At 41.0% G+C, this 18,653-nt stretch overlaps 1 protein-coding gene across 1 annotated transcript in view; it reads right to left on the bottom strand.

The window, feature by feature from the left end:
- Positions 1–12,781, bottom strand: part of ELP2 (elongator acetyltransferase complex subunit 2) — a 38,044-nt gene extending 25,263 nt beyond the window's left edge. Inside the window, exons 1-6 of the mRNA XM_035318435.1 lie at positions 12,611–12,781; positions 12,404–12,482; positions 12,090–12,175; positions 6,231–6,381; positions 5,105–5,182; positions 2,070–2,134 (exon numbers count right to left, since the gene is read on the bottom strand). Coding sequence (XP_035174326.1) covers positions 2,070–2,134; positions 5,105–5,182; positions 6,231–6,381; positions 12,090–12,175; positions 12,404–12,482; positions 12,611–12,742 — 591 coding nt within the window. The 5' untranslated portion in view covers positions 12,743–12,781. The remainder of the gene's footprint in view (positions 1–2,069; positions 2,135–5,104; positions 5,183–6,230; positions 6,382–12,089; positions 12,176–12,403; positions 12,483–12,610) is intronic.
- Positions 12,782–18,653: the final 5,872 nt, after the last annotated feature.

Below are 18,653 nucleotides of genomic sequence, written 5' to 3' on the forward strand. Positions count from 1 at the left end.
AGGTAGCAGAAGTCCAAGTCTTACTGCTTTTCTCTGCCAGGCACTAAATGTGAGCTCCCTCCTCCATATAGCTGACAACCGTCATGGAATTAGAAAAAAGCCCAAATTACCTTGACTCTCTTACTTCACTTTTCAACTAGACTGAATTATTTCAGGGAAAACACACTCAAACATACACAGCAAAATCTTCTTACATAAGCCAAGCTCAACATACAGATGTTGTTTTAAAGCTATATTTTGACAGCCTGGTTTGCTTTGCTTCCCCTTCACAGGGCCATAATATCTCTAGCAGGAAGACGTAATGGTTTTTGAAGATTTTTCCCTGAGTGCTTTTATAAATCAATACCTTCTTTCAAGAACTCAGAAAAGTAAAGAGAGAAACATTTTTTCTCTCTACTAAATGCTTTAAGGGATCTTCAAATAAATTATCTTTAAGGATGTGAAGTTTGCCCTCTGAATTTCAAAACCATTTTTATGAATAAATATATTTCAATTGTAAGATTCATGAGATTACCCAAAAGGCAGCCTGAATCAGCTAGTGAAAGAAACCTGAAAATACCTCATCCTTCCTCTAAGTATAACAAAACTGTCTGAATTTCATTACTATTTCCCACAAACTCACATTGTACCTTTGCATTCCTGCAATCTTTGATCATGAACTAAAGGAAGAGATTTCCAAGAGTTAACAGGACAGAGCTATGGAACCTTACCAGAGAGGGAAGAAGGCAAAAGTTCAGGTTCTAGTCAATCTCCTACATCATGTTTTATTGAAAAGCAGCAGGACAACGTTAATTTCTTCAAATACCTCTAAAAGTAGAGCTACAGAAGCCACAAAAGGTGTCAACAGATCTGAGAGAACCTGACTAAATAGGAGAACCAAGCAAACTGAAAGTTTGGTCTGGACCATAGAAGTAAACAAGTTCCAGATTTTGAATCTGGAAAATCAGCTGCACATTGGCAGAGATAGAAGTCTTTCTTCAGCACCACTGCACGCTAAGAATCATGAGAGGCATTCTGCCACTGCTAGCTCTTAGAGAATGTCAATAAAATGATTTAATTCATGAGCTTCCTTTTTTCCTTCATAGGAAAAAATAAAGCTGAGAAACCATTCCTCCCTTCCTGCTTAGAGGTCAAGATATCACTGACATAGGAGATAATAGGATGAAGCATTTTTTTTAAATCAACAAAAAATGTCTTATTATATACTTGACAGCCTGAACAAGCAAAATAATCCATAAGAGACATTCATTTGTCTCAAGAAGCAAAAAGGAACACCTATTTTTCAAAATCTCAGAAAACTGAGAAAAATAATTGGTTCCTGTACATGTTGGTTCAGTAAGGGTTTTTGGTTGGTAAGCTCATTTGTGCATTGTTGAGGGGAAGGGTGTGATCCCTGTTTGTTTTTTAAAGGGACTGATAGGAGACATTGACTTATGTTTTGGCAGCCAAGTCCTGCAACACCTTCTTTAGAGTCTAACAAAAGAATAGCTGCAAGAGAGAACAGAACTTCTTTGTAGTGCACCAAAGGAACATTTAACTGTATGAAAAACTAAAGATTGCCAGCTTCCAAATAATACATGAAAAATGTGTATGCCTATAGAAGGTCAGATACTATTTTAAGTATTTGTTTGGACATTCAGAAGCATTCAGCACAAACGGCATACTTAACAAAAATAAAGTTCAATAAATAAAAATCATACCAGTTTTTCTGTAACAATTTATAGACTGAAAATAATATTTCCATGTGAAACACTCAGTGCATGGATACTGAATAAAGACGCGGCCATAGTTGTTATTTCATGTCAGTAGGGACAGAAACACAGGGTATCTTCAAGTAGGGAAAAATAGGGAAAATAACACTTTTACAAACAGAATCCACTTCAGCATTCTGAACAAGCATTTCACCATTATGAAGAAAATGAATGAACTTTTTGAACAGGGGTAGTTTTGTGTGATGGTTATCACAGAGACAGCAGATATTGAAGAACTTCAAAAAAAATCAGTAGCACATATGAAAAGAAAAGCAGAACTGTGTAACGTTCCGAGCAAGACAGGAAAGCTATGATTACCTGACTGTTCTGCTGTATAAACAAATGTATTTTGCAATCATCACCACCACAAGCCAGTATTGGTACTGAAATGGAAAAAAAAGTCCATTACTAAAGTTACAATCTGATGTTCTAGGATATGAAAAACTACATAAATAAAAGCAAATACAATAACATAAATTCATAGGAAGGCATTATATCACTTTTTAAAAACTGTTTTCTAAGACACACACCTTATATTTTTAAAAATAAACTAGTATTTCAGGAACACAAAACTCAGAAGTTATTTTGACATGTAAGTAAACACAGCTCCCTGTTCACACAAATGCTACAGAGCCCTTGCCTTACACAGGGCTGAAAATATTGGACTAGAGGTAATGAACTGTTCTGAAAGAAGACCTGGTTTCAGGTCACAGAAATTCAGCAACAGTGAGTTTTCTTTCCACGTAACACAATACATGTTCTTGGAGCCTGTATCGTGCTTTCCTGGGGAATACATTTTATGGGCCATTACAGTGATTACATACTTATTCAATAAAAGTTTGAGTAAGAAAAACAAGAAGAGAATTGTGACCTAGTCGCTGTGTCAGACAAATGCAAATATTCTCGTTCAGAAAGTTCTATCAAGAAGTATATAACTGGCAAAAAATGGACTATTATACATTTTTTGCAGAAATGCTCTGCAATAATGTAATTTGCATTGATTGAAATGAAATCCTCCAAAAGAAAAAGAAAAAAAAAAGTTGGAAACTGAGGACCAACTGTAGTGGAGATAAGACAATTTGCAATACTTTTTCAAGTTTGCTCTCCTTTTCACCTGTTACAATTCAGTTCTGAAGAGACGAATGGTTCCCAACATTTTTTTAAATATATTTCAGCAACAATCAGTTAAAATACTAGGCATCATGAACTTCAGTGTCTTCTGAAAGTTAAAGCACCCATTACATATGAAACAATTTTCAATGTGAGCTTTAAATTTCTTTGATTGGTGAAATCAGAGTTTCCTGTAAATGCTTCTAGATCAGGAGTGTAGCCTATGACTTTCAGAAAATTAATTCTGTATTTAATTCCTGACTTCAGAGCTGCAGGTTGCCCTCAACATGAAAGTTTCCCTAAATCTTAATACAGGTGTCAGCATAGCTTTTGTAAAGATTTCAGAGCAACTCCAAAAGTTATCATACATCATTTTTTCCTGAAGCTCATTAATCTTCTGAATTGCCACTATATATTAATGTTTGATTAAATGATCAGCAATTAGATTTTGAATATGTTTTAAGCTATTTTAATTTCATACATAACCATACACAACAATCCTCTGAAGCAGTTCAATTGCATGGACTTTTGGGGGGAGGAGGTGAAGTACAGAATATGATTATGCTCTATTAAAAGCTTCTTTTCTGGGGAAATATTTCTAAATATATATTTACAATTCTAAATTTAAACTGTTTCTGGACAATCGTAGCAACGCAATCCTTTGTACTGAACCTGACATTCAAAAGAAATATAGAGACTTTTTTTGTTTAATTTTTTGTTAATTTTCCTTATAGAAAGTAAGTTAAGAATTTTTGATTTGAAACTAGTGCCATCTCTTCAGAAAAGTAAAGTACTCTTTTTCAGGTTATGAACATTGTGCTATTTGGATAACTAATTTAAGTCAGGATGGGAAAGAGGCCGTAATAATTGCCGTGCTTTGAATGCAACTTTAGGCTAAACTAGGCTTTGGCTCTGATAGATTTTCCACAGTAAAGCAAAGTGTTTGTTATTCCATCATTTCAAGATTTAGTATAGTAAGTAAAGAAATAATCTATTACTTCACAGTATTAATTTTATCCTCTTTAAACTGGTACCACAGACACTTCACTTCTAAGGAAAATTCACACTGGAGTTAATATGATTTAACCTAAGCCTTTTAACATCATCTCAGCAAACACCTACTAGTGTATTTACAAGAAAAATAAGAGAGGTTTGAAGTGTAGATGCCACCAGTGCAGACACTGTTTTCGATAACAGATGTGCTCTGGAAGCAGATATAAGTATTTCTAAATGCCACCAGTGCAGACACTGTTTTTGATAACAGATGTGCTCTGGAAGCAGATATAAGTATTTCTAAATGGGACAACACATCTTGAAACAGCTTTCGTATCTCCCAGAATTATCTCAAGCCAAAGAATAAAATAAGCTTCTGCAATTGCCTTGGAGGCATAGAATCTAAAAACACATCAGTGTGGAACACATGTAGCAAGTAGATGGAACTCCAGAAACTGTAAGAAGCTTCAGTATGTTTCCTCTTCAGAGCCCATCACTCACTCACTCCTCCATCCAAATGAGGGGCTCTAATGATACTTAAAACACAAACCTAACAGAGCATAAGTATTTGGCTTGTATTGTGCTAGAGGATACACCTAGTTTTAAAAAAAGACTTCTACAGATTTCCAGCAGAAGAATATGTCTCTGGTAGGACATGAAAGCAGCTTCACTATCAGGGAAAAAAATCAAATAAAATAAAAAACGAGATTCAGTTCTGAACATTTACATTGGCAGAAAACTCTGTAAGGCATACTGAAAAGTCAGGTTAAACTTGTTCAGCACCTTTTTTTCCATGTTTAAGACTGGACCCATGCTTAACACTGCTCATTAACATGCAATTTCTGATGCAGCCCTACAGATTCTTTTTATTTATCTTGCCCTTCAACCCAAACAACAAAAAATATAAAGTGCAGCACCACAAGGAATGAGTGAAACCATCAGTTATCAGCCTATCCCATTCACTTCTATCTCTGTTACCCCGTTTTTGTGCTGTCTTATAGTTCAACTAAAGAATTTTGAGCAGCATTTTCAAAATGCTGCAATCAGCCAGTAGTTTTCTAATTCCTAAGAAAAGTTCAGATTAAATCTTTAAATATAGGCACCAGCTTAGGCTAATTCCCTAAAAAACAAAATATATGACACAAGGGTCTAGAGTTGGTTAAATGAAAATCCCGTTACACAGTTGGGAGATAGATTTCTTAGATTTTATTTTTCCTGCATTGATATTCAAGATATGCAGCTTTACTTACCATTGCTGCCAGGCAAGAAGGATAAGGAGACATCCATAACAAATCCATTTCCGAATTGCAGAATGTCAATGCATTTAGCTGAAAATGAGAACAGAATGTGTAGATCTCATTCATCATATTACTGTTACATTGTCATCTTCTATGTTATGTAGTTAGTATTCCCCCTTCAATTTTATTTTAAGGAGCTGAAAAACTTCTACATTTTGTCAGAATCCATTGATTTTTAGAGAGAAAATAACCCTCAATAATAGTGTTATCTTTTAAGGGGTCATGGCAATCCATCCATAGTTAGCTGAGTTAGAAGATAAGTCACTATTCTCCACTGGATATTAAAGTTTTACAGTTTCACTCTGGTGAAGCAATGAATATTGCAAATTGCATCCTGTGGCAACAGCATTCACTACACAAAAAGCTAAAACTGGACTCGCTACAAGAGCAGACAGAGATAGGAGCAAAAACCAGACCTCCTCCTAACACCCTTGAGACCCTAGAAGTAATTAAACTGGTGACACATCAGGATCAGAGTAACAAGCAAGATGGCTGAACAACCTTCCTACAGAGGCAAAATTAAAAAAAAAAAAAAAAAAAAAATAGAAAGGAAAGGACAACTTTTATGGGAGCATGAGAAATGCCTTCTAGAACACAAGGGTGAAGACTGGCAACTCCCGCCTATTAATCTCACTTAAGTAGAGCAAGGGGAAATCCTCAAGTACACCAGGTAGCAAAAAGTAGCATGACAGATGTAGTCAGTACAACTCAACTATCAACTACTAGAATAACACTTTAAACCTAGATTATCTGTCCTAATTATTTCTTATGTATTTCAAAGAGCAATTCTCTGATGCATCCATACAAGGGCCTAGTTCAACAGAAGGTCAAGATCTATTATCCCACACTTCACGCAAGCAGGCCCAGAACTAGTTTCTTCCCAGTTACAAGGACAAACAGTGGTTCAGAGAAGCAGATTCTGAACACACGTTAAAAATAAAGTAGTAAGTTCAGCCAACATATCACTGACAATAAATAAAGATAAAATATTCTGAGGAATAAATCTGACCCAATGCTATTAAATATATCATTTTTATTAAGCCAGTATGTTGTTGCTACATTCAAAAAAAAAATTTACCTTCTGAACCATTCCGAGACCAGATTCGCACGGTAGAGTCAGACGCTGCAGAAGCTATTAACAGATCTAAATCAGGTTCATCTGACTGGTAGACAGCATCGACTGCACAAACAGCTTCAGTATGACCTTCGAGAGTAATGCTTTTCACAAGCTGAACACAACATCAGGAAGTTTTACAAAGTCATACAAACTAACAAAATTAAAAAATCTCTCAGAAAAGTTAATGGAGTTGAATGACATTTTAAGGAAAGGGGAAACAAACAGTACTGAAAACAAGTTACATGTTTGTGGTAGTGGTGCTTCTGTCAAACTACGCTTGAGCTAAAGCGCGTTCCAGAAAGTGCAGAGAAGGGGTACAGCAGTAGCAAGCATTAATTTGACAGGACTGAATCAAAGCTGAACAGAATTAAATGTTCCTGTGCACACTATACAAATTCCTTGAGGAAAGCTGGAAATAGTACTGAGGTTAGGAAGAGTAGTTTTCCTTCCTTTCTCTTCTTCTCTTCCCCCTAACCCTAAGAAACATCTCATCAAAGTTTGGAGAACCTTAGTGAAGGAGATAAAGCAGAACACAATGGAATAAATAGCAACTATAGCAGCTCTGTTTAGTATGTTGTGATTTGCAAGAACACTTCTTTGTCCTTTAAAATACTGACACAAAACCTGAAACCTCTAAATGTAAACTTAAGCTTCTCAGTGAATGAATACAGGTGATTCACTTTGTAGTCTGTCATAAATATAAACAATGAAACAAGAAGATCTTAATTCTCTGACTAAAAGATGTCTAGCATTTATCCAGATTTTGTCAAAAATGTACTTGATATATCTTTCAAAAAATACGACAAAAATTCATAAGTCCCACTGACATTTTTAATTGGTCCAATGCAGAACTTTACGTGTTTAAGTATATAAGCTAGTATAGAAGCGTCATTAAAGTATGCACGTTTAGTCACATCCTTTTTCAAAGACTGCTATAGAATCACAGAAAAATTAAGGTTGGAAAAGACCTTCAAGATCATCTGGTCCAACCATCCCCCTACTGCCATCGTCACCCACTAAACCACGTTCCTAAGCACCATGTCCACCCCCTTTCCCTGAACACCCCCAGGGACAGTGACTCAACCACTTCCCTGGGCAACCCGTTCCGATGCCTGACTGCTCCTTCTGAGCAGAAATGTCTCCTAATTGTTTTAAATGTTGAAGAGTAGTGCTCTTTGGTCAGTTCTTTAATTGCTGAAGAGTAGGGGCATGACATTTCCATTTTTCCAACCAGGGACATCACCCAAATGCCAGGACTTTTCAACTCTGATGGAGAGAGGCTTGCCAGTTCCCTCAGGACCCTGGGATTCATGTCATCAGGTGGTGTTGAACCTGCTCTTCACTTACAGTGGGTGGGACTTTGATTCCCCCAGACTCCATCTATGGGTTCAGGGAAATGAAAGACTTGGGAAGCCCATCTACCAGTGCAGACGGAGGCAAAGAAATTGTTGAGTACCTCAGCCTTCTCCATGTCGGTCATTACAGATTACTCAGATATAGAAACTCACTTCTAGTATAAAAAGTTAGCCACCTATGATCACTTACACACTACTATTTTCACCCCTCAGTCTATTTTCACAAATGGTAAAGGTGGATGGTGGCCATCAGGGACTCCTCCTGTCACCCCAGTGCAGCAGCCCGAAGGAAGCTGGGTCCTCTCCTGTGCTCTTCCTCAAGGCTCCGTGCACAAGGGCTGGGGGATGGAAGAAAATACTCACACAACCCCTGAGAATCAGCAAGAGTCATTTATTGCCAGGACATCTTGCAGGTGAGTCTGCAGGATGTCCGTGGTGTTTGGTGGCTCCAAGCTAATGCTTGGAATGGAGCCTGAGCAACAAGTAGGGAGCTGGACGGGCACTCCTGCGATGTTGCTGGTGCTCTTGGATGGAAGAGAGCAATGACATGCTGCAGTAGTCCCAGGTCTGTTCTGGTGGAGGTGGATCCACTTCCATTTGTTCCTCCACATCTTCTGGTGGATCCATCTCCATGGGCTCCACAGTCCTTGGCAGAAAGATAAGCCAGTCTTTGCCCGGGACTGCCCAAACAGGATACCTTCCATCTGGAATGTTTTCGGGCCAGGGTGCCGAACCAGGGGTTAGTCCAGTTCCACCCCCAGGTCCCATGCCACTGTCAGCTTGATTTTCACGCATGGGTTCGAGGCTGCCGTCTGTTTTACATCCATGCCTGGGTCTCACGCTCCGTTACAGACTATTGGCATGCCTCTGCTCCTCACGGCTGTCTGCGTGATGCTCCTGACTTTGCCCCTCGCCACCATTGGGCCTATGGGAAGGCCCAGGCCCCCTGTCACTGGGTGTTTGAGGGGGCAGCCTGTTCCCCGCGTCGTTGCGGTACCAGTGGTACCGCTTAAATGTGTCTGTGGGCTGGGCGCCAGAGGTCCCTCGAGGACTGGTGTCTCTTGTGCTGCTGGCACTATCCCTCCACCCACAACACCTCTCTTTCCGCTCAGGTGCCTTCCTTCTTGGTGCTTTCATGGACTGCATGGCTGTCCTCGCACAACAAGGAGGGCCACTTCTCGCCTTTCTGCTTCTAGTCATCTTGCTGCTGCTTACGCTGGCTGTCAGAGGAGCTAGTCGCTGAGCGAGCGGTGGGCCAGCAGCAGGGGCCTGTTTTATAGGGCCCGCAGCAAAGGCAGGGCATTGGTGGCCACTGTGACCTCAGCAAGCCTTTGTGTGATGGAGTGGCCATGCATGGCCAAAGGCGGCTGTGTTGGGAGCGGCCTGGAAGATGCCCTCATGTAGAAGTTGGGGGGACTGAGAGACCCTTTTGTGGGGCTGGCTCCCCCGGGCCATTTGGCTTGCCAGAGAGAAAGGCTGCCCCTAAGCCACAAGGGCTGCCCTCCACCTCCCATCCTGTGCCCTGGGTTTATTTTTAACACTGTTTTTTATGTAATTTCATTCTATCATTTAGGGAAAAGAACAGAAGCAAGGTGCATCTTCAGCCATAACGCTCACATGCACTTTGTGCTCTGAGTGAAGAATTTCTTCCTCACATCACATCTAATCTAAATCTCCCCTCCATTTGTTCAAGGCCGTTATTCCTTGTTCCATCGCTACATTCCCTGACAGAGCCCATCTCCAGCTTTCTTTCATCTGAACCTGGGGTTGCTCAGAGGCTCTAGATGTCTAGGGACTCGAGACCTCTTCCCAAATAATCAGTATCCACAGTACACAGCATTAGCTTTAGCTGTCCCCTGCCCCAGTGTCCCCATCTCCAGTGACAGCAGGAACGCTACCTGCTTGTGTTCACTCAGGTTGCAAAGACGTGCAGTGCTCCTACTCCTGCCCAAAGGCACAGCCACTGTCCTATGACTACAAAGCATCATTACCACAATTACCAGCAAGCAAGAAATCAATATTTTATGCTAAGCCTCATGTCAGCAAATAGCATTATCGGGGAAACTTGCACAATTAAACCATAAATCAGGGGATGGATGTTAAGTGGATGGATGTTATAGATGAGCAAATTAAGAAAGCATTAGCCACAGGATTCGAGGAAGAGGTGACAAGGGTGCCAGCTAGTGACCAGTGGTGTCCTGTGTGTGCTCCCAGTGCTCAGGAGGGTCCCAGGCAGCCACCAGGAAGCTGCAGAGGAGCCAGGAGCCACCTCCTCCCCTGGATAATTCTCAAGATGTGGAGGAGGAAGTAGAGACTAAGAAGGGGAGACTTTAAGTCAGAGGCACTGCAAATAATGCAGGATTATGTTTGCTGAGGAAGTGTCTTTATTCCTGCTCCAGCATGCAAAATGTTTGCAGTGCTGGATCTGGACAAAACAACCAGAGCAGCACCAGCTGCAGATAGCTCCTACAGGGCCAGAAAAGCACCCAGGCTACCAGGAGATGCCACAGTTCACTCAGCTACATACCCACTTAGACCTGACTGAGAAAAAACCACTCCTGATTGCTTTGCTTCAAGCTGCTAGGACAGAAACAGTTCCATATGTTGCCAATAAATCCCCACCACCAGACTGATGGACAATGGACAACTCCAGCAGTCTTCCATTGAAATGGAAATATTTGTGCACACGAAAAAAGACTGGTAATGGGTGTTGTGGGAACATCCATCTCCTGTCCCATGTGCTGACACAGGGGAAGGAGGGAGGACAGGGACAGTTTCCTTACTTGGGATGTAATGGAGAGCTTGGCTCTTAACACATTTGTGGCTGCATCAGCCCTTTTCCATGGATCCCCCAGAGCTCAGGGATCGGAACCGGCCATCTCCTGGCAGCCAAAGCAGCGAAGGATGCCACTGGCTTCAGGAAGCTCTGGCTCAAGCTTTATGTATTTCAGATATGGGTGACTTTAAGCTGTTTTCCACAGTCTGTGGATTGTTTCTCTTGCTCAAATAATTTAGCCTTAACCTGAGGCTCTGGGCTCAATCCTTGCTGTCAAAACCTGATGTGTAGCGTTGCGGGTATGGGGGAATACAGCATGAATCTTTCTGACTCCTTCAAAGTCTAGCAGAGCTGCTTTATGTTTGTAGAAATCAACATAAATAAAAATAAATCTGACAGGCTTTAGTCTACATTTCTCCAGTATATCCTCCTCTGCACTGGATTTACCTGACTTGGTTTATATCTAACAGCTTTGATACAGATATGTTTACAGTGAGACAGAACCCAATAAATATTAGCGGGGATAAGGGTTCGCTCAAAAAAAACATCCAAGCAAAGCAACCTGTAACATGCAGCCTATGGGCCCTGGTGAAAGCAGAGACACAACCAAAATCCCAGGCTGGGTCTCCCAGCTGGCCCCCAGCTTGTTTCTGGGGCTGTGGTGCCAGGGAGCACACATCACCCCGTTGGGTACGTCTACCCAATGCGCTCAGCAAACCAGACTGCTTCAATTAGTATTAGGCTGTGTACCATGTTAGTGGAAAAGGTTAATAATGAAATCCGTAGATAATTTTAAGTAAGTATGCAAAGAGTTAAAACAGATCAGGATCAGCAACTATTTGTTTCAAAGAACATTCCTTCATCAAAAAAGCCTGATGATTATGGTATGTGCACTTTCCCCTAGTACATTTCTACTCTTGCGCATTTTAAAACTCACAGACTACACTAGTTTCAGATAACCTATAAAACCTACACAGCCATTCACAAGCTAATGCCTAATAATCAGTATTTTAAAAACTAGTTAACAAATTATATAAAGCATCTTTTTTTTTCTAAAATTCAGTTTATACTGAAGACTTTTATGCCATACCACACCTTTCCCTTTTATTGATTTCTACAGTACGACTTATAAATTAGGTAAGTCACTTGTCTCATTTTTTCTGACAAAACTCAATTCTTGCACATGTACTTTTAAACACCTACTCCAACTTGTATTCCATCCTTGTAGACGGCCTATATATAAACACTATACTGTTATACAGATTGACCAGAAACCACTACAAATGAATATAAAGAAATGAGGAAGAACTAAGGAAATGTGTACTAAAAATGAACTTCATAATATCCAGATTTCAAGGTCATTTAAAGAAAAGTGTTACATGAGACCAGAAAGCAGAAGACTCAGAACAGGATCTTTTAGACATGGTAGACAAATCAGATGATGACTGGTTAGCTAATTTCTTAATGAAGTCTGATTTTAAAAGATAAACTACACAAGAATAAAAGACATTTTAGATTAAAACATGGCATGACAACAATCTGAAGGAGATACACATTGGATTCAGCAGTCAGAGAACAATGAAGGCATGAATAGGAAATACAGAGAAAATAAGTACTTTCACTTCACAGATAGTTTTCGATAAGAAACAAGAAGTGGAAAAGTTTTAAAAGGATGCCATTTCTACTTACCTGATCATTCCACACTCCCTTCCCACTCCATTCCCAAAGGATGAGCTGTTTATCAGATCCACCAGAAACCAGCTCCGTTTCAGTTGCTAGAAAAACACATCCGCATTAGTTTTGTGAGCCCTTTGCAACAGAAGCCAACAACACGTACCGGTGACCTTGGTTAGGCCTTGCACGGCACCACACCCGTGAACTGTAAGCAAAGTTTCCATTAAAATAAAGCGTGAGCAACACGAGTGGCATCATACAAGACGCCTCAAGAGCAGTGGCAACAGCAAGCTCCAAGCAGCCGCTCCCGCAGACCCAGGGCCACTCACCTCCGTCCCGCCGGCGGACCCAGCGCACGCAGTTCACCCTGCCGCCGTGCCCGCGGAGGGCGGCGACCGTCCGCCTCGCCTGCGGGGGGAAGAAAGCACCGAGCCTCAGCTCGCCATGTCGCCGGTGTCGCCGTCGGTGTTTTTCTTACCCCCGACCGACCGACCGACCCTACGCCGCCTCCCCCCCCGCCAACCCCGGCCGCTCACCGCCGGCTGGTAGAGGACGACGTCTCGGCAGCTGCCGAAGGCGAGCAGCCCCCGCCGCCCCCAGGAGACGGCCCCGCCGCCCGCCCGGTTGGCGCAGCAGGCGACATGGCAGAGCGACACGGGCGCCGCCATCTTGCCCCGCCGGCCACGTGCGCGGCCGCACGCAGTTCCCATAGCAACGACCCCGCGCCGCCAGGGGGCCGCCATGTTGTGGTGGCGCCCTCCGCTCGCACCTCCCCTCCGCCGGGCACCGCTTGAAAATAAAAGCTGTTGCTGTTTCTTGTAGTCCTTATTACGCTTTTCATTAAGTGCCCGCGGGTTACTGCAAAGTCGTGAAAGGTTAAAACTTTCCTGGGTTTGTTTCTGTGTGTTCATTCGTTTGTTTTAAATAACAGCCTGGCTACTCGCCTAACAGCACAGCCAGGAGCTGTTGATTCCGTAAAAGTTGGTGAAAGAAACTCTCCAAGACTCATTTCAGAGTATTATAAAGAAGGCATTATTTAACTGCAGTGCCAGACACACAGGAGATCGCTCCACCTAGCGTGCATACCAAGTTGCTCAACTGCAAAGGTTATATGCAATCAAAATACACGTACTCATTAGATTTCCAATTAATAATTGTCATATTCATATTATTTCCCATAACTCATTAAATATGCAAATGCCCCTGGGGCATGTGCATTTGTTTCTACTGGTGGTCTTTGGGGGTCTTCTGGTGGTCAGCGACAGTCCTCACTGTGTTCGCCGGTTGAACCCAGTTCTTGCGCATGCTCAAGCCATCTCGTTCTTTTTTGTCTTATTGTTTCAGTTTAGGCATGCATACTGAGCTTAGTCGGTTACACGTCCAAGGACATACGCACAGCATGATTTTCTCAGCTAATCTTCTGACACATCCTCCAGGCCTAGGTCCTCTTGCTCTCACTTTGAGATACAAGTCTATTTTCTTACAGATGAAGCTGGCTACGTAATACCAAGTTTATAAACTTCCTTTTACCTAACTAAACATAGCAAAAGTAAGACCTATCTGCTCATAAAGCATTTCAAATTTTGCTCTGTCAAAACGGGGGGGAACCATAGATCCTTTTGGTTCAGTATCACTGTGGCTGCCTACACACCATCAGATGACCAAAATGGGTACACAAATAGATACAAAGGATTAGCAAGTATTGAAAGGTTTAATTCTGTAAAGTCGCATTTTATGCCAATAGAAATAAATTACATCAATTGAAGAAGAAATGGATGCAAGGGGCGCAGAGGTTGGAGTCTACCAGACTACTGGATCCACAAGTGGTATACAAATACAAAGTGCTAGCAGTGGACCAGATTAACTGGATTTCTTGTGCATATAAATTAATGCCATGTGTGCTAGGAAAGACCTAAACTGAATGTCTGAAATTATATTCCTGTGGTTATTATCCTTTTATCCTTTTATCCCTTTTTTTTTTTTTTTTCTGATTTCCCTTCTCAGAACCGTTTCAGATGTTTTGGTGAAGTATCCTTTTCCCAGCATTTCACATTTTGGACACTGGAAATCATGGGCCACAAATACAATCAAGGGGCTGGAGCACCTCTCTTATGAAGACAGGCTGAGGGAGTTGGGTTTGTTCAGCCCTGAGAAGAGAAGGCTCCAAGGAGACCTTGTAGCAGCCCTCCAGTACCTAAAGGGGGCCTGTAGGAAAGCTGGGGAGGGAGTCTTTGTGAGGGAGTATAAGGACAGAACAAGGAGGAATGGCTTTAAACTAAAAGAGGGTAGGTTTAGATGAGATACTGGGAAGAAATTCTTCACTCAGAGTGTGCTCAGGCACTGGCACAGGTTGCCCAGAGAAGCTGTGGCTGCCCCATCCCTGGAGGTTCAAGACCGGGTTGGATGGGGCTTTGAGCAACTTGGTCTGGTGGAAGGTGTCTCTGCCTATGGCTGGGGGTTGGAACTGGGTGGTCTTTAAGATCCCTTCCAGTCCAAACCATTCTGTGATTCTGTGATTTCCTGCTTCTAAAGAGTTCTAGGCCTGTTAGTCCTTCCAGATATACATTAACAAATTACAGATTGAACCTGTTACCTGTGAAGCATCCCTCCAAGAATGAATTACCAAATTAAGTCACTGGGTACAGACTGTGTTTAATATTGCAGTTTATTGTGATGTCCTGGAATAACTGCCATAGAAATCACAGGAAGCTGCAACTAAGCAACAGCAGATGTACAACAGGGTGATCTGAATATGTCTGAGTACACCTATTTTTCAAGGGAAAAAAAAAAAAAAAAAAAAAAAAAAAAAAAAGATCATAGCAGATTAAAGAATTCCATCCATTACATTTTTATTTCTTGATTTATTTATGTTTATTGCCCTCCTTGCCCAAGAAATTGAAACCAAATCAAGAGACATCCAAAATATGTATATACGTACACACATACATGCTGCCTTAGTATTCTAGTTTTCATTGTATGGTAACTGGCTTAAAGAAATGGGATCATTGGAGCAGAGCATAAATGAACTACACTGAGACAGAAAGTGAGAAATATGAAGTGAGGGATGTGAAATACAGATGTGACTGCCTAAAGGTGTTCTTTCCCTCTGTTCCCAAAGAGTACCTGTGACATCCTGAAATAAGCGAAGCTGCTCTGAACTGGAAAAGCTGGAAAGCCCATGGCAGAGGGAGGACAGCTCTCCGTGGCTGTGCAAAGGACAGTGATGGGTGGGAAGAGAAGCAGCAGAAGGCAAAGAAGCAGGCATGCAGGGGAGGCAGCCTCTACTTTGCACACTGAATACTTGGGCCCTAAACCACTCCTGCGTGGCTTTTCTCTCCCTGTGTGCCTGCATGTTCATGAATACTGGCTGTCAGCTGCACTGTAACCTGACAAGACTGTTGCAGCTGGGCACAGTTTTTGCCAGTGGGTGCAAGGGGAAGGAATCTGTGCCTGATCGCCTACAGCATACAGCTGGAAATGTTAGCAGCTAAGAGAAGAAATGTCTCCTTGAACAAAAATGCATGGATCCAGTCATCAACGTGCTGTAGTTGACAAGTGCTGTCCAGAGGATGGCTGTGCAACAGCATCCCTTCTCAGCATGCCCTGCCAAGGCCAGAGTCAGGGCTCCAGCAGGAGGAGGCCTGGTGCTGCCAAAGAGCTGGGGCATGTTGCAGGAGTTGTGTTTGTTATTGCACAAATGAAGCTGGATCTGAGTGCAACAGTGGGCATAGGAAGAATGTTTTTCAAGACAGATTTGGGCTGGGGACTCCTCTATGACATATGAGCTTTACTCTGTGGAATAGTATATTAGAAATTTAGAAGAACAGATAACTACAGCAGAGCCATTACACTTTTTAAGAACACATGCATTGTAAGAAAGTACTGATGGTGATCAGTACAAGGGTGGAGGAGGACTTATTATGGGCTAGTCACCAACTGCCAGTTGTAAATCATATCTAGTGACCCTACTGAATCTAATTTCATTCTTGCTCATTTCCTTCCCATAAAATAACTTCTTCATTTTTCAGAAATATATGTAAAGATATCCTCTTTTTTTCCCTCTTTGGTGTAAGTTTTCTGGCACAGGAAAAATTTGATTCACCAAATATCAGAAAAGGTTGTGATTATGCCTAAGCAGACTTTAGAAATCACTCTATAGCCTTCATTACAGGTTTTACATGTCCCACTTTGGTTCTGCCAATGGGGTTACGGTGACAAATCTCAACAAGGGAGTTACTACTTACACAAAAAAAAAAAAAAATGCTTAAAACAAATTCACCGGTTACACTGGAGTAACTTATTTTTAGCAAAATAGTAGTAAACTAAGGTCTACAAGTCAAATTTTGCAAGTAGAGGTGACTTAGTGATCTTCATATATACCCTACCCAACACAGCTATACCTGCAAGCTTTTATACAGAGATCAAGAAAATACAGTTCATCAAAAAACGAGGAGTAGTGTTGAATATAAACATTTTTCTGTCTAAACAATGATATGAAAATGTAATAATGTTGCAAATATGCTTTCATTTCCTGCAGAATTAATTCCAGCCTATTAAACAGCATATTTAGCCTCATCTTTATTTTCTTGACTCATGAGGAAAATAGTGTTGGGTCCATATTATATGCATTGTTAATTGAATGTGTGTTGAGAAGAAATCTGATCTTCAATAGATTAAAACAAAGTTCTGTGCTTTTATCACGTGGAGTTTTGTTGGTTTTGTTGGCTTATGTATTAACAGATCATTCTGCATGATACTGTGGAAAGCAGCAATCATATGTTAGGCTTAACATTTAATTATATCCAGTCTACTTCTATAGAAAAAAAAAAAAAAGTTCAAAAGTTGTTAAAGTAGCAAAGCCAAGTACTTTAAAGTTGGCAGTCTAGTTGTTCCTATAGTTGTTTTACTTGACCTATCTTTGTTTGTCTTCATTGTATACATGCCTTATGAAGTAATCATTAATGAAGTTACCTCGTACTCCAATTACTGCCTGCTATTTTTACTGTAGTTTGCTTGCCACCAATAGCAACCTGCCTGAATAGTGCCTGGCAAATGAGGCAGCTATTCAATATTTCAATTTATCCTCATTAATTATATTGTGGCCCTAGGTCTAATTTGCTATACATCATTTGTAGACAGCAAAGAATTATCCTTTCCCTCATAGACTTTTTTTATTATTATTTGTGTGATTTCTGCTACTGCAGTGCCTGAATGTCTCAGAAAAACTGTGCAAATTATATTTTTCTTTGTAATATCACTGTTAGGCAAAGGGGTGTTATTATATTCCTTTTCTGAGCTACAATTTCTTCCTAGGACTAGAATTACTAACAAAAACCCAATAGTTACTCAGTGATGAGTGCCCAGTGCGAAAGGCACAGAATGGTTTTCACAGAAAGGTTAGGGGGATTAACCACCCCAACCCAGCACCCCTCAGCTTTGGCTGTGATTGCAAGTGTTCAAAACTTGGAGAACAGATCCCACAGCTGGCACACTTTTGATGGCTTCTGCAGGGCCAGGATTTCACCTGAGGGATCAGAGCTGGAAGGGCTGTGAGAACAAATGAGAAACAGCAGTGACCAAAAACATAAAGATGAGTTTAAATTATTTGGCATCTTCCCATAGGATACCTATACAACAGCAAATAACAAGAGGGAATAGCCTCTTGTTGTGCCAGGGGAGGTTTAGGTTGGAAATTAGAAGACATTTTTTCTTGGAAAAATAGTCAGGCATTGGAACGGGTTGCCCAGGAAGGTGGTGGAGTCACCGTCCCTGAGGGTGTTCAAGGAGAGGTTGGACGTGGTGCTTAGGGACATGGGTTAGTGGGTGACATTGGTGGTAGGGGGATGGTTGGACCAGATGATCTTGGAGCACTTTTCCAACCTTAATGATTCTATGATAACAACTCCACTGCCATAGATGTCTCAGCCTTTCCCTTTTTTCCAACTACGTGATGTGCTTCTGAAGGAATTTCAGTACATAACGAATGCTAATTCTTGGGTTTATTAACCAAATTCTTAATGGCATTTCTTTCCCTTGAACCTACAGCTACCAGATTCACTGCCAGAAGAGATGATCAAGGACAAATGTAGTTTGTAACATTGCTGTCTGGGTCCATTAATATTCGTTGTCAGATTTCATTTTCCTAAGACTGATTTTTAACTGCCATTGGTTGATTCTGGAGCTGTTGGTCCTACATTCAATAAATGTTAAGAATGCCGCTGTATCTTGAGCATAATGTAAGCCTGTGGCATCCGGCATCCTTTTCAAATTCATGTCTCAAGATTAAAAAATACAAAAAAAAAAAAAAAAAAAAAAAAAAGATATTATTGCTTGAATAGAGTTCATTTAAAATGTTTAGAATAAGTTTTTAGACTCAATTTCTCCTTTAATTCATCTTATTGAAGACTGAAAGTCTGATGATGCTGGTGAAAAATGTTGAACTGAACAAAAGTTAACTATAGCTATTTCCTTATTTATTTATTTTTTTCAGAATGTATTTTAAATATTCTATGAATACCTCACATTCCCACTGCTTAAATATATTTCTGATTTTCTGAAGAAAAAGGAAACTAATTATTT

This window comes from Oxyura jamaicensis, chromosome 2 (assembly GCF_011077185.1).
Source record: "Oxyura jamaicensis isolate SHBP4307 breed ruddy duck chromosome 2, BPBGC_Ojam_1.0, whole genome shotgun sequence".
NCBI lineage: Eukaryota > Metazoa > Chordata > Aves > Anseriformes > Anatidae > Oxyura > Oxyura jamaicensis.